Below are 15125 nucleotides of genomic sequence, written 5' to 3' on the forward strand. Positions count from 1 at the left end.
AAGAAAAATAAATATAATTTGTACTTTAAAGAAAAATAAATTATAGAACATTGAGACAGGATTTTTATTTCGACAAACCCTTTCACCCGACGCGGCTTGGGTCGGAGCCGTCGGGGCTCAAAATGCAATTAATTAATATGTTCAATATGTTGGGCGCCAGTTAGTTTTATGAGAACTAACAAACTCTGATTTATTCAATAAGATGGTTCGATTGGGTGACCCAGGAAACAGGAGATACCAAGAAGTGGAAATAATTGACGGAACTGAAGATTACTACTTACGTTTTGATAAGAATCAGTTTCCTTTATTGTTTTACCTGGCAATCACAACTCTCGGAGATCGACTCTCCGTGCGATCTTTTGACAACTTTCAACGGCGCTTTACAAAATTGACCCTCCGTGCGATCGCTTCTTGACAAATTGACGACGTCTTACAATACAATTTGACGACGTCTTAACAGGTTAGATTTAGACCTTCTCGCACGATGCTCACACAGAGAGTGCTCGATCGCGCTTTCGCCGGGAGCTTTCTGTGGTTCGGCCGGTTCGAGAGAGCGGGGGAAGTCGCCGCAAGGCTGACGCTCATTGGTCGCCGTACGATACATCGTTATCGATACAGCCGTCGAGGCCTGCTCGGCATTTCGGCTGTATGGAGCAATCCCATTGGGCCTGGCGCTAAGTTTAATTTTAATGCTAATTAAATATTATCTTATTCTAACGCGGATCCCGAGAGTTTAGACTGCGAGACGTTGAGTTCAGAATTTCCTGTTACAACATGCATCTGTAACAATTTAATGTAATATCTTTCACAAACTTATGTCAATGAATATTTCTATAACAAAATGCCACTGCAGGCAAACACAAAGTAACAGTAATATAACTGTTCGTTATATATATCTATATAAAAGTCTTTATATATCTATATAAAGACTTATTTCTTAGTCCTAAAAGGTGATTAACGCAAGTAGTCCATTATTGATTTATCAATAATTCTTCCATTGGCATCTGGGTGTACAAGTAACACTGCATCTGAGGAAAAAACAGGCAATATTGAATTTTTTTAACGTAGTCATAACATATTTTCAGCCCTGAATAAAAGATCTTCTAGTCGTTTTGTAAAAGAAAAGAAATATCTATCCCGAGAAAAAATAATTTTGACTAATTATATATGATCATACATTATTGTTTATATGATTAGATCCGAAAATTGGCCAGGTCTGATCATGCATGCTCATACAAAATCATATAGACGGTCATATCTATTCATATTTGACCATTAAAATATAAAAATATAAAATTTATTTTTTTCGTTGGGACCATTATTTTATTGCCGAAAATCTTTATTATGTGCAAGCTTAATTAATTAAATTTATATTGTACTTGAAAAATTTGCTGACCACCGCTGGATTTGAACCTGGAACCCCTGGATCTTGAGTCAGTCACCTTACGTACTGTGCTACAACGTTAATTAATAAAGACGTTTCGTATTGTACTACATATGTTACACTTATTGTTAGCAGATGTACGGAAGGTGTCAGACATAGATACTGTATAGTTATCTAACAATATAATTTAATTCCACAAAAATGTAACAAATAATTGGATTAAAAATTATATTTTTCCGTAGTTTTTTCCGTAGTAGTAGATTGTTTTGTGTGCCGCTGATTGATATTGGAACATGTGTTTTACCTGGGTTCATGCACTCGGTTCTTCTTGGGATAGTAAAACAACTTATTAAATTGTGGTTTGATAAAAAAGGTCCTTGGAATATTAAAAAAAAAAGAGTAAAGATATTGATAATTTTATCACAAGTATACGACCACTTCAATCATTTTGTCGATTACCAAGACCTTTAACATATTATCAATTTCATAATGCATCCGAAAATTACAATTTTTTGTTATTTTATTCTCTTATAGCTCTTATTGATCATTTGCCTAATGAATATTTTCAGCACTGGATGATGTTAGTTATAGCATTGTTTAATTTACTTCAAAATCAAATTACACAGTTTGATCTTAAACAATCAGATATTTTACTTAAATTATTTGTAAAACAATTTAAAAAACTGTACGGCATGGAACGGATCAAGTTCTAACTATAATAGGCTTATCGTATAGCTAATTGGACCAATTTTATATATAGTAAAAGTGTTTTTATTTTTTCGTATATATCCAGATAGCCAAATCTGTTCGAACAAATAATGCCAAATACTTGCTACAAATTTTGGTTTCAGAAATGGTACAAATTTGCATCAAAATTTGTTTTATCAAATGTTGTCGACAAACTGCTAGCAAATACGTATCAAAACATGCGTACACAATTGACGCCAAATTGATACCAAATATCGAGCAAAGCTTAGTAGTACCTGATAACAAATTGGCACCAAATTGCTGTTAAAGTTTGTTGACTAAACCTAACGCCAAATTGATGCCAAATATTGAGCAAATTTTGGTAACAAAACTTAAGAACAAATTGACGCCAAATACCAAGCGATGTTTAGGGCGTTTCATTCAGATGGCGCGACACGTGAGTCGCCACTTTCAACGCGCCCCCACCTCCTTCCTCGCTCTTGCGGCTCTTGTTCAGTGTCATGGCCGCTCTTGCTGCGTTTCTTCGGACGAGACGAGTACGTTTTCCTTCTTTCGTAACTGATTGAGCTAAGCGGCACGTATTCTGGAGACCAACCGAGCGAGATTCGACTTCCCAAAGAGAGCTCACCGCCAGGAAAAGGAGAGCTTGAGGGAGGATTGAGGCGAGGAGTCCGGTCCAGCGAGCAGGGCCCTTCCGATATTCTCATTTGGGACGCCATATTGGAAGATCGACATTGATCGTGGTAGTACAAGGGGCTCTGCAAGGTTAATTCTCGTCTTAAGATCTGGAATTGCTCTCATTCTTGTGGCTCTGGTTTATATTCTAGCCCTAGAATTGATCTCGTAGACAAAAGCAGAGGCCCCCCTCTCTTTTCTTTTCTTTTTTTTCTTTTCTTTTCTTACTTTGATTTCAATCAGTAATCCAGACTCCTTAATTCCGCCCTGTAAGATCTGGTTAATTCTCGTCTTGAGATCTTGGAATTGCTCTCGTTCTTGTGGGTCTGGTTTATATTCTAGCCCTAATGTAATTTTAATATATGCATTACAATTTTACACTGTCAAATAATAAATAATATCGTTTGATAATAATAACAACAGTATAGATAATAGTAACAATTTTATTACTTGACTTATTTCATTCTATTTTTGACAACTCGTATATACATTAATTGTGGCTAAGGTCTATACTATGTCATAGTGTAGATCTTAGCTACATTTCTGGCAAGTCAGTCCAAAGTATGCGGCTTTGTTCTCTATCCTTTTTATCTGTAGCAATTTTATTTCTTTTTATTTTTTAATTATTTTTTATGTATTATCTCTTATGTATCAGGTTTCTGAAGAAGACTAAGTATATAAAGTCGAAACGTAAAACGTTAATTGTATTTAAAATTTGTTTAATTAAACGAGATTTTGTTTTTAAATTTAAATTGATGACCTTTTTATAACTCGAGAAAATCAGCCAGCCTTCCATCCTATAAGTTTATTTTGTACTGTTAGTTTAATTAATTTAGTTATATTTTTTTCCATTAACATTCCATTTGTTATAGTAATTGTGCAGTAGAAAATCTGAAAAAATAAATGTTTTTAAAGAGTAAAGATAGTATATATTTTGAAATCTATGTATTTTATGTAAACATAACATTTAAATTTATTTGCAGTTTATTTTAGAACATGCCAAAAAACACCGTTTCATAAGCTTTCTAAGAAAGTTAAAAGGCAGAAAGTGAATGTTGAAGTTGTAGAAGAACTCAATTCAACAGATTCTTTAATTGAATTCGATCAGTCGCATATTCAGCAAGCACATGCTTCCGTTAAAAGCCAAAGTTCCGTAATACCAAATTTTCTTCATAATCAAACAGAATCTGAACTTTCTCATTATTCTTAACTTTTTCATCATTCTGAACTTTCTCACCATTCTGAATTTTCTAATAATTCTGATCATTTTGAGTACTTTGAACACTTTGATTTCGAAAATAACGATAATTATAGAGATATATTTAACATTAACAGACACACCGGCAACAATAACGAGGCTCATTCAGATGACAACGATGATAATTCTGAAAACTGCGAGAATAGTGATGAGAATAAAAAATATTCGAAATGTTTCGTGAAAATAAGAGTTATAAAGAAGAGTTATAAGAGTATAAAGAATATGTAATATTATGTAATAAAATGTTTCATTCTACTTGCCGTTTGAATCTGATTAAGGCAAAATTGTAATATTAGTTTGAAATAGAAACAATTTAAAACAATTTAAAATACAAGGGAAATGCTTTAGTTTTATAACTATTATATTCTTGCAATATTAAAAATTTTACATATTCTTTCTTTGATTAAAATATTTCTCAAAATAATCTTGGAACTGTTGATGAAATATCGTGTATTTTTTTATCTGTAAAAGTTTAAAGTTTTGTTTGAATAGTTTAAAAGTTTTGTTTAAACGGTTTAAAAGTTTTGTTTGAACAGTTTTTTTCTGCTGTATATTAATTTCTATTACATCAAACACTACAAAATTCACTTCGGTTGCTTGCACCTAAATGATGTATATTATTCTTTTGTTATTTCTTTCTGACAACAGTAGGGGAGACCGGGGCTAAAAGGTCAGTTTTTTTTCGGTGCCGATTTTTAACAACAAAATAAATAATTTTAGTTAAATGTGGTATACCACTGTAAAGAGTGAACCTTTAGCTACAAAATTTATATAGGAAATTTTTGTCTACGTCGCTTTGTTTAACCGGTATAGAGCAAAAACGACAACGGTGGAAAAATTGAAATCTCAAAAATGCCGGGGTTTAAACGTCACACTGCATTTTTAATACATATACGTACATCTAATCCTGAAAAATGATAGGACACATTTTAATAATTGTTTTTTAAGAGAAAAATATAAAAATTTATTTAAAATTTTTATGCGAAACATTATTAAAAAATAGTTACGAGGGTTCCTCTTTCCGCAGAAGTCACTCGCCCGACTTGTTTCACTCCTCGACGTCCGATGACTCTATTCGGTGTCTGAACGGTTGTAATTCCCGTCTCATCCATATTCCATATGCAGTGAGCCTGGAAATGCCCGGAAATGCATCTGGACTGCTTACTGACCGATTAGCCCCAAACACAAATTTCAGGTCTGATCGCCCACGAAATATTAAACATCAACGATAATGAAAAAACTACACTGGATTCGTGTTCAGCATGCATTACTCTTTATAATCACGTACCTCGAGATTTGGAGAGCAAATATTATTGCAGATATTACAAAATTTCCACGCGCAGAAAATGTAACTTTCACCTTCCGAAAACACGTTTGCCCTCGTAAAAATCATAATACGGCAGGTAACCTGCCGAAACTCCGTTGGTCACATGGGTACCATAAGCAGCGTTTACAATGTTAATAGCGAGTTCGCACAATATACAGGTTCCGAGATATTTGATTTGACGCTTCAACCCCGTTGACGTTTTAGCCCCGGTCTCCCCTACTGCATTATTCCATCGTAATCGACGAACTATGCACATTGTGAACATTTGTTTATTTCAATTTTGCATTCTTGCAAATAATAAATCGTGTTTCAAGTTTGAACTAGTTGTTTAAATATGCACGGTAGTTATTATTGTATGATTAAAGAAAGGAAAGTTAGTAGTATTAGGCTTATAAGAATATTGTTTTAGATGCATTTTCATAGAAATTATACTCGTGTTTTCAGTAAGATTCTATAAATCCTTCTTATACCGGCCAATGCATTATCTGCGCACGGAGTATGTGTTCCAGGCATTATATAAGATTCTCGAGTGTTTACAAATATTGTATGTGCTGTTGACAAAGTTAAATGTTTGCATATGTCAGTAAATTCACATTGTATAACATTTACTGTAATTAATATATAATTAATTACTTTATTGCCACCGTTAGATTTTATAAATGTCTTATAATGTTTTATAAATATAAAGATTTCTTTTAACATATGTAACATATGTATAAAATAATTTATTGTAAATCAATAACAAATTATATGCTTTTTTATAATTTAATGCTTTTAATTTTTCCTAAAAAAAAAAATATTTTAGTATTTATTAATGGCTACGTAACAAGGCTTGCTGCAATTTGGCGTCAAGCTGTGTCATCAAGATTTGCTCGGTATTTGGTGTCAATTTGGCGTCAAGTTCTTTCGTCAAGGTTTGCTCGCAATTTGGCACAAATTTGCTGTCGAGCTTTTGTTGGCAAGCCTTGTTCACAATATGGCGCAAATTTGCCGTTGAACTTTTGCTGCCCTGTTTTGCTCGATATTTGGCGTCAATTTGGTGTCAAGTCATGTACACAAGCTTTGCTAGCAAAACACAAGCGTATTGCAGACACAGATCGCACCGAATTTGTCGACAAGTTTTGCGCGTATTTGGTGTCAATTTGGTTACAATTTGCTGACAAATTGTTTACTGGGTAGTTGTATATAATACTATATCTAGTTATATGTCGGGTGCAGTACTCACATATCATCATATCTGGCTTCACATACATTTATATACGATTAGATATGGTGCTATATCTGGTTGTATATAGCGCCAGATTAGTCACATAAATATATCTGGCTATATATGACTGCATATATAGTTGTATATAATGCTATATCTAGTTATATGTAGGGTGCACTACTCACATATCATTATATCTGGCTTCACATAAAATTATATACATTTATATACAAGTAGATATGGTGCTATATCTGGTTGTATGTGGGACTACTGATTGCACATGTGGCCATGTATAATTAGATATAACCCTATATAAAAACATATATAATTATATATAATTATATATATACCAGATATAATTATATATGATTATATCAAATCATTTTTTCCCGGGTATAGTACAGCCAATAAGAAATAAATTAAAATGATTGATATTTCTACAGTAGAGATCTGTACGTTTGCCTATGTATGATCTACATGATAAATTTGTAATTATATTTTCATTAATATTAATATTTACTTTCTAAATACTTTTAAATAACCTGACAAGTATTTTGAAAGTAAATATTAACGTTAATAAAAGTATAATTAAAAATTTATCATGTAGATCATGCATAGGCAAACGTACAGATCTCAACTATAGAGATATCAATCATTTTAATTCATTTTTTATTGGCTGTACTATATCATTTTATGTTATTGTATATTACTGTATATTATTGTATATGTTATTCAATTTTCAGAAACGTTCATGGACGATTGGACAATATGGAAACGCAACTCAGGTAAGACTTGTAGGGGAAAGGGGGGTAGCCCCGGCCATTTTTTTATTTTTTAAATTATGACTAAAGTTAAGAACATAAACATAAACGAACTACACAAAAATAATCAACAAGATATATATTAACGTAATTTAGTACCAAAAAAAACAAAAAAATATAGCAAACTTAAGAAAAAAACTACTTCAAACTTAATTTTGGCCTCTGTAGAAAAGTGGCGGGTAGCTCCGGCCACCATAATATTTAATGACGACATCGTTTTTTGGCAACACAAACATCACAGTTGTAGTATAAATCGGATGGATTTATATCTACACATGCCTCATGAACCCAGTCTTGACATTTATTGCATTGGATCCTCATCAAACGTTTCGCCACAAATGATGCTCTTCTTGAAGTTACAGAAAAAATCTTTCCCAGCCATCCGCTTTTCCTTATTAAACCTGTGAGGAATTTTGATTTTTTGTGCTAGATCAAAGGCAAGGCGTAAAAACTCACTTCTTGTTAAAGGCCTAAGACGATTGTCCAAATCGATGACATGCTCACACAGTTGCCTTTCAAATTCAGGGGTAAATGTTTGCTGAAAACGCCCTAGTTTTGGCTTGAGAATAATTTGATGACCTTGTTTTATAGCCTTGACGTGATCCTGCAGTGAAGTGCGTGGAACTTGGTATCTATCTGCGGCAGCTCTCTGAGAACTCTTACGTTCAAGAACTTCTTGAATTGCTCTTTTCATATTTTCTTCGCTCCAGTCTCCTCGGCTTGTGTTTCTACCTTTGAATTTAGGCATTTTAACACCCGTCTACGATAAATAAATGAAAGAAGTTATGAGTGAACCTCTTTGTCTAGTCTCTAGACCTTTAAAAAGAAATAGGCTTTCGAACAGGTGGCCAGAGCTACCCACAAAACTGGTGGCCGGTGCTACCCGACTTGACTTTGTTCAAAATCATAGTTACATTACCAAAATAGGTTAATATTTGTTCAAGCAGAAGGAAAGACATAACATACAATAGTTTTGCAGTATGTAAATAAGGTAGAATACATAATTACTTACGTCCTTTTAATAATATACCTTTTTCAATATTAATCGTCGCGTGATTATATTTCGCCGAACCCAATATTCACTGTTATACATCCAAACATAACAGCCAATCTGGCTCAACTAACCGCACGTGTCTAGTGGGACACAAATGAGTGCAGAAAGAACAAAACACTGATAGTAAACACACGGAAAGTTTAATTTTTTGCAATGGCCGAGGCTACCCACCGGCCGGGGCTACCCCCCTTTCCCCTATATTAATCATTTATCTATGTTACAAATTATATGTTAAATCAGTATATATGTCAATATATATATGTAAAGAGAGGTAAAGGATCGTATCTCCAGTTTTTGTCAAAATGGAGTTAATACACTTTTCAATTAATAGAAGCTTAAATTGTATAATGGTAAAGCGTCTTATGTCTATTACTATAGTTCCTAAGATACAATGTTTTGAAAGAGTCGCGCGTACTGACAATTTTTATAGTGACTAATTTTTAAACCAGATATAGCGTGTTATTGACAGTTGCACTATTACATATCAATTAAGATACTTTATTAAAAACTTAATAAATTAAGTTGCTACTTTTATTTTATATCCTAAAAATATATATATCATTTCCTTATTTAAAATTTTCAACTTTATTTTCTTGAAATGTTAAAAAATGGGCATATGATCCTTTATCTCTAAGATACAAATATATATAATCGTGTATACATATATTTGCGCACGCACGCGCACACACACACACACACACACACACATATACGCACACGCATACACACGCGCATACACGCACACATGCACGCATACACAACGTAATTATGTGTTTATATGTTACTTGTAGAAAGGTAAACAATGTGATGGAACAGATTTTGAAACACCTTCAAAGTAAAAACAAAAGACGTAAAGCACCACAGAAGCCCACTTTATTGCCCATTGCAACAGTAGAGGAAATGACAAACTTCGAAAATATTGACGATGAGACGTATGAAGAAGTGGTACGTTAAAAAAATCAATATATTTTTGTCTTCAATTTTTTTGTCTCATAATCTTATAGGATTACTATTAGGATTATACATTAATATGATAAACGTATTTACAATGTTTTAAACAGGTCGACTATTTCCATCATGTGGGAGGTTTTACTGCTAAAGAAGCTATATTAATGTCGCCTTCAAAGAAGCTGTAAAAGAGAGCGTTGCGGTGAAATATACGTGGTTTGGTCGTGAAGAAGGTGTACATCCATTATATAATACACGGATAATATTGGCGATATATGGTATGTAAATACTTTTATCAAGAGACACGGCAGTGTCTCGCGCAAGTACGCGCGGAACGAGACGCACCGTGACTCTTTTACGCGAACGCACGAGTTGCGAGCACTCGAGATTTTGAGATCTCAATAACGAGTGAACGGATCAAGTTCTAAGTAGGCTTGATTGATAGCTTGGGTCGATTTACGAATAAGAGTGTTTTTATTTTTCCGCTACGTGCCCTACGAGCGGAGATATTACGATGCAAAGTCCGAAATGGTAAATTTTACAATTAAGATATGCTCGGGGGGGGTGTGAATCGTCCCGGATTCGCGAAAGTTCCAATATCTCGAAGGACCAGAGAGGGGTATCGGCCCCTCACGAAAGCGATAATTAGCGATTGGTGCACTATGCACTTCAACGAACAAACGAATAAAGCAAAGCGAAAGCGACTCACCGTATCGTTGCCCAGCCCTTTTCTGGCGATGCTCTCTTGGTTGTTCTCGTTCTTCCTTCGGCTGCGAGCCCTCCGGAGTTTAGCGGGAGGAGCAAGGCGTGCAAGAAAAACAAGCAGGTGGGAGCGTGCAATACGGCTAGCAGGCAGGCAGACAAGCAAGGCACGGCGTCAGTTTCGCGGCTCGCACTCGATGATCTCCGAAATCGGTATCGCAACGTGTGTGCGTAGACTCGACGGTGTTCGAAAAGGTGTGTAGTGTCGATCACGTCCGAGCGAGATGTTAACGTGCCGACGACTTGATGACGAGTGCTTCTTCCGGGACTCTCTGGCCCGCGCACCTGTTAAGTACGGCGCGAGCGAGTACCAATTCTTACATTATTTGGGGATGCCACCCGCGGGCGAGCAGCACGAGTCGGGTGAGTCGCGCGAATGTTGACATGCTTACGCCGCGATCCGCGTTCCGCGCGAGTCACCAAATACGAAAAGGAATACAAATTGAAATTACCGACGGTAACGATTCGACCGGTACGCCAACGATAAGGCAACTTATTACCTAAATCTATAACGCGAACATCGAACAACTATACTAACACTATATTTACAACTATAATGGATTGAATGACCATTTGATCCCTTCTCGCTCCGCTGCGTAGCCCATGTGCTGTGCGAGCTCTCGCGCTGCTCCCACGAAATTAGTGCCGCAATCGCTGTATAAGAGCGAGCAGCGTCCGCGACGAGCTACGAAACGTCGCAGCGCAGCGAGAAAGGAGTCTGTGGACAACGAGAGAGCGACTTCCAAGTGGGTTGCCTTAACCGCGAAGCAAACGAACAGGCATACATAAGCCTTGAAGGAGGAGACTCCCCGAACTCGACGAGGAACTATCGAGAACGGTCCCGCGAAATCTACACCGCTGATCGAAAACGGCTTGCCTGCACTAACCCTTTAGACCGGGAGATCGGCCATGGGAGGTTGGAGAGTGCGAGGATTCGCTCGGAAGCATCTATAGCACCCGGCAAGGACGTGTCGGATCGCGCGATGTACTCCGATTATCCAAAACTGCTGGGCGAGCAAATACTGAAGCGTGCGTCTACCTGGGTGTAAATGCGTACGGTGTACCTGTTCTACAACGAGCTCGGTAAGTCGGTGTTTATTTGGTAGCAGCACAGGGTGTTTGGCCTCGAACGTCAATCCCGAGTGGATGAGCCTGCCGCCCACCCTGAGAATACCCGTTGGGTCGAGAAAAGGAGCGAGTTTGAGAAGAGGCTTGGGTAGTCTCTTCCCGTTTCTAATGCTACAATCTCGTCGCGAAAGGATTCCAATTGAATGAGTTTTACTACAACTAATAATGCCGAATGCGCCTCGAGTTGATCCACGGCCAAGGTCGCAGGCCCCGGCTTGGCCCCGGATCGACTAGTGAATCTTAAGAGATACGCTACTATTCTACAAATCTTATCTAACGACGAAAATCTATCTAATAACGAATATATGGAGTGAGGTGTATCGCAGGCGACGAGAGCTACGATCCTTTCCTCCTCGCACGGGAGAGATTCTTCATAAAGAACAGGCTCGACGCGAGGCTCGAAATCCACCAGCCACTCAGGGCCTCTCCACCACATTGCATCAGCCACGAGTTCGCGAGGAAAAAGTCCACGTGAGCAGTGATCGGCTAGGTTGAATTCGGTGGCAACATGACCCCAAGCCGAGATCTTGTATCCGAGCAACGCGATTGCGAACGAAAGTCTTCCATCGGTACGGGGAAGAACGGATCCAACATAGAGTCACCTGGGCATCGGACCAGGCGTACTCATCATCAATATCTATATGTCCTCGTAGGACCTGACGGACGTAAGCGATCAAGTTCGCGAGGAGCAACGCCGCGCAGAGTTCTAAGCGGGGTAGCGAGATGGCGCGTAACGGAGCCACCTTAGATTTGGCACAAAGAATCACGATTTTAGTCCCCGACGGAGTGACAATACGTAGGTACACTACTGCCCCATATCCCTGTTCACTCGCGTCGCAAAAACCGTGTAACTCGCGACGAACGCTATCGCCCGCGGGAAATGTACGAGGGATACAAAGGGAGGTCAGCGCGTCGAACTCAGCTTGATAGCGTTCCCATTGGCGGCGAACGTCTGACGGAGACTCGTCGTCCCACTCGAGCTTTAATGTCCACAAGCGCTGTATCAATCGCTTCGCGGTAAATGTCAGTGGTACCAAAAATCCTAAGGGATCGAAGATACGCGCTACCTCCGATAAAATCGTCCGCTTAGTGCATTTTCGAGTCAGAGGGTTAAGCTGAAAACCGAAGCTATCCGACTGCGAATGCCAACGAAGGCCCAGAACCTTAAGTGCTTGATCCTCGGTCGATTCGAAGGAAATAAGCATCTTCTGACTACATTTTTCCGGATCGAGACCCTCCAACGCGGCGGAATGGCTCGCCCATTTTCGTAATTCGAAGCCGGCACTCCGAAATAATTCTAGTAATTGATCGCGGAGCGCGATAGCTCGTTCGACGGTGCGGACGCTGGACACGACGTCGTCCACGTATAGAGACTCGAGGAGCGCCGCGTACACCAACGGATACTTATCCCTATTGTCGTAAGCTAATTTAAGTAAGCAATAAATCGCTAGAAACGGGGAGGCCGTGTTACCGAATGTGACCGTCTTGAGTAGGTAATCCTGCATAAATGCCTTATAACTATATCTTCGGTATAAAATGTGTTTACCCTCCTTTCGAAATTTGCTCAATTATATTAAAATCCGTGGGATTGGAGGGATAAATTACAATTTATTTCAACATATCATGATCGTGAAAGTAATGGAATTGTCCCAATTTTCATTTGCCTCTTGTAAGAATCTGAGACGGATTGAAAAATAGGAAGAAATGCAAGGAAAATTTTAACAATTGTGTGTATATAAGTGTGTATTTAAAGACAATTTTTAATACCGAAAAATAAACGGATAAGTTCTATCAAATATTTTTAGTTGCTCATTATTAGGTAATCTTCACATAATGAATGACAAAAAATAATTACAATTATCGTTAATGGCGGATGGCGGGTGTTAACGACAGATCATTGCACTGCACTTTTCAAGAATTCGATAAACATTTAAATTAACGGACGGGGTTTTAATAATACAGGATACGGAGGATAATGATGTTACTTTTGATTGGCGACGCAAAAGAGAAGAATAATGAAGCGGTTTAATGAGAAAAGTAGAAGGGGGTCAAAGGAGCAAGAGCGCCACACAGTCTGTTATTACAATAACTGCACCGGTTCTATTATTCGATTATTTGCGATTCTTTCATCGCTAATGCGCTCTCATCGTCTCTATCATCGGTCCACGTGATTAGTACTTCTATAAAATACTCAAGCGTATTCATGGTGCTCCCGATTCATCTTATCCATAATTTATTTTATTATTCTATAATAAGATCTACTTCTAGTTAATGAATTTTTTTATTAATTCGAAGTAAGTCGATCTTCTTCGTGATACTAATGTCGAAGATTGATCATTTCTGGGGATTTTTTCCATTTCTTGTTAAATCCATTTCTGTAATATCGATTGTCTAATCTTCTTAATCGAGTTTCAAAAATTATGTTCTATTCAAATCTCTCGACTTTCGTTTCAATCCAAAGATCAAAGAGAGATGTCAAAAATAAGCAATTTAAGTCCATGAAAGTTTTAATTCTCATCGGTTTTTCGAATCGAAACGCCGAGTTCCTACACAGAAAAAAAGAAGTGTCAAATCAAGACTTATATTATATACTTGTATATACGTATTAACGTACTCATGTGCCAGACTAGAGTCAAGCTCAACAGGGTCTTCTTTCCCCGCTAATTTTTCCAAGCCCGTTCCCTTGGCAGTGGTTTCGCTAGATAGTAGATAGGGACAGTGGGAATCTCGTAACTAAAGATATTTTCAAACCAGGAATATTCTTTATTTTTCTGTGTAAACAAATAATTTCGCTCGCGCGTCTGTTTGCGTACTGATCGCCGTTACGTCGACATTCTGCTTCATTGATTGCAAATACAAGCCGCGAAGAGTGCTCGCGGTAATGGGTACTAAAAGCCGCGCGCGGAGCACCGTTCGGAGCGACGAAAAATACAGCGTAGTAGCCGCTCTGACCCACGGGTACGAACCGCGCGGCGGGCAATGCACATCTTGTAAACGCGCGACGCAAAGCCGTAGCCCGGATACGGTCGCACCATAGGTTTCATGAATGTTTCATCGATATGCGATGTATATAACTGTATACCCTCCCCAAGTCTTCGAACACGTAACAGCAACAGCAGCCAGACGCTCTCGCGCTCGCGCTTCACTTAATGGAATTTACGATTAGTCACGCCGCCGTGTTTCACGGCCGCGACTTTCGTAGGGACAACAACAGTGACATTTTACTATCCCGTCGTTACCTCATCACACATTGCCGGCCACATTTCCCGTTACGAAATCACACGGTGCGTCACGTTTCGTGGCCGTTCGCGTGGAATTTTCGAGCAACGGCTGCGGCGGCGGCGGTGGCGGGCTTGGTTTAAGGAACGCACACTCGCTCACGCTTCGAGCCCAGGCTCTCTCGCTCTCTTTCTCTCTTTCTCCCTTTCTCACCGGCGTCATTACAGATTAGCGACAACAAGTAGCATACGCTGTAATATAAAACAAAGTGCTACCGTGTCGCGTCTCGCGCAGTTCGTTGACTTTGCCGTTGACTAAAGCCGTTTCCGGAATTCTGACTTGGAGGCTGGACCTATTACAGTTACGCAGAGCCAATTTATACGAACGGATGTTAAAGATAACAAATAATTATCTTGCTCTCGAGAAATAATTATCTTGCTCTCAAGAATTAATGTTGACATAAGTATTACGAAGGCTCCAAAAAGTAACTTGGTTTTCCAAGAACTTAATTAAATCACACGGAAATATAAATACCAAATGTACCAAAGTCGAGTTTATCGTTGGTTATAGCCTCATCTGAACCGGCATCAAATGACGGTTAGAGTACAAGTTTAAACGTTTCTGGACGTTGACA

At 38.1% G+C, this 15125-nt stretch overlaps 1 protein-coding gene and 2 long non-coding RNA genes across 3 annotated transcripts; 1 reads left to right on the forward strand and 2 right to left on the reverse strand.

Annotated features, from left to right (window-relative positions):
- The first annotated feature begins 2564 nt into the window (after window positions 1-2564).
- Window positions 2565-4280, forward strand: LOC139778653 (uncharacterized). The gene is made up of 2 exons (XR_011719633.1): window positions 2565-3915; window positions 4103-4280. It is a non-coding gene; the product is annotated as an uncharacterized lncRNA (long non-coding RNA).
- A 995-nt stretch (window positions 4281-5275) lies between these two features.
- LOC139778654 (uncharacterized) lies at window positions 5276-6550 on the reverse strand. Its single transcript, XR_011719634.1, has 2 exons — window positions 6175-6550; window positions 5276-5903 (listed from the first exon to the last, which is right to left on the reverse strand). It is a non-coding gene; the product is annotated as an uncharacterized lncRNA (long non-coding RNA).
- A 5162-nt stretch (window positions 6551-11712) lies between these two features.
- LOC139778668 (uncharacterized) lies at window positions 11713-12777 on the reverse strand. Its single transcript, XM_071716725.1, has one exon. The coding sequence runs from the start codon at window positions 12775-12777 to the stop codon at window positions 11713-11715; it is 1065 nt and encodes a 354-aa protein (XP_071572826.1).
- Window positions 12778-15125: the final 2348 nt, after the last annotated feature.

Source organism: Temnothorax nylanderi, unplaced genomic scaffold, assembly GCF_030848795.1.
Source record: "Temnothorax nylanderi isolate EJ_2023f unplaced genomic scaffold, tnyl_v1.0 TNYL_tig0191_pilon, whole genome shotgun sequence".
NCBI classification, from domain to species: Eukaryota; Metazoa; Arthropoda; class Insecta; order Hymenoptera; family Formicidae; genus Temnothorax; species Temnothorax nylanderi.

Coding starts and splice junctions, on each gene's coding strand:
- LOC139778668 (XM_071716725.1), bottom strand. CDS start 12,777: ATGCAGGATTACCTACTCAAGACGGTCACATTCGGTAACACGGCCTCC.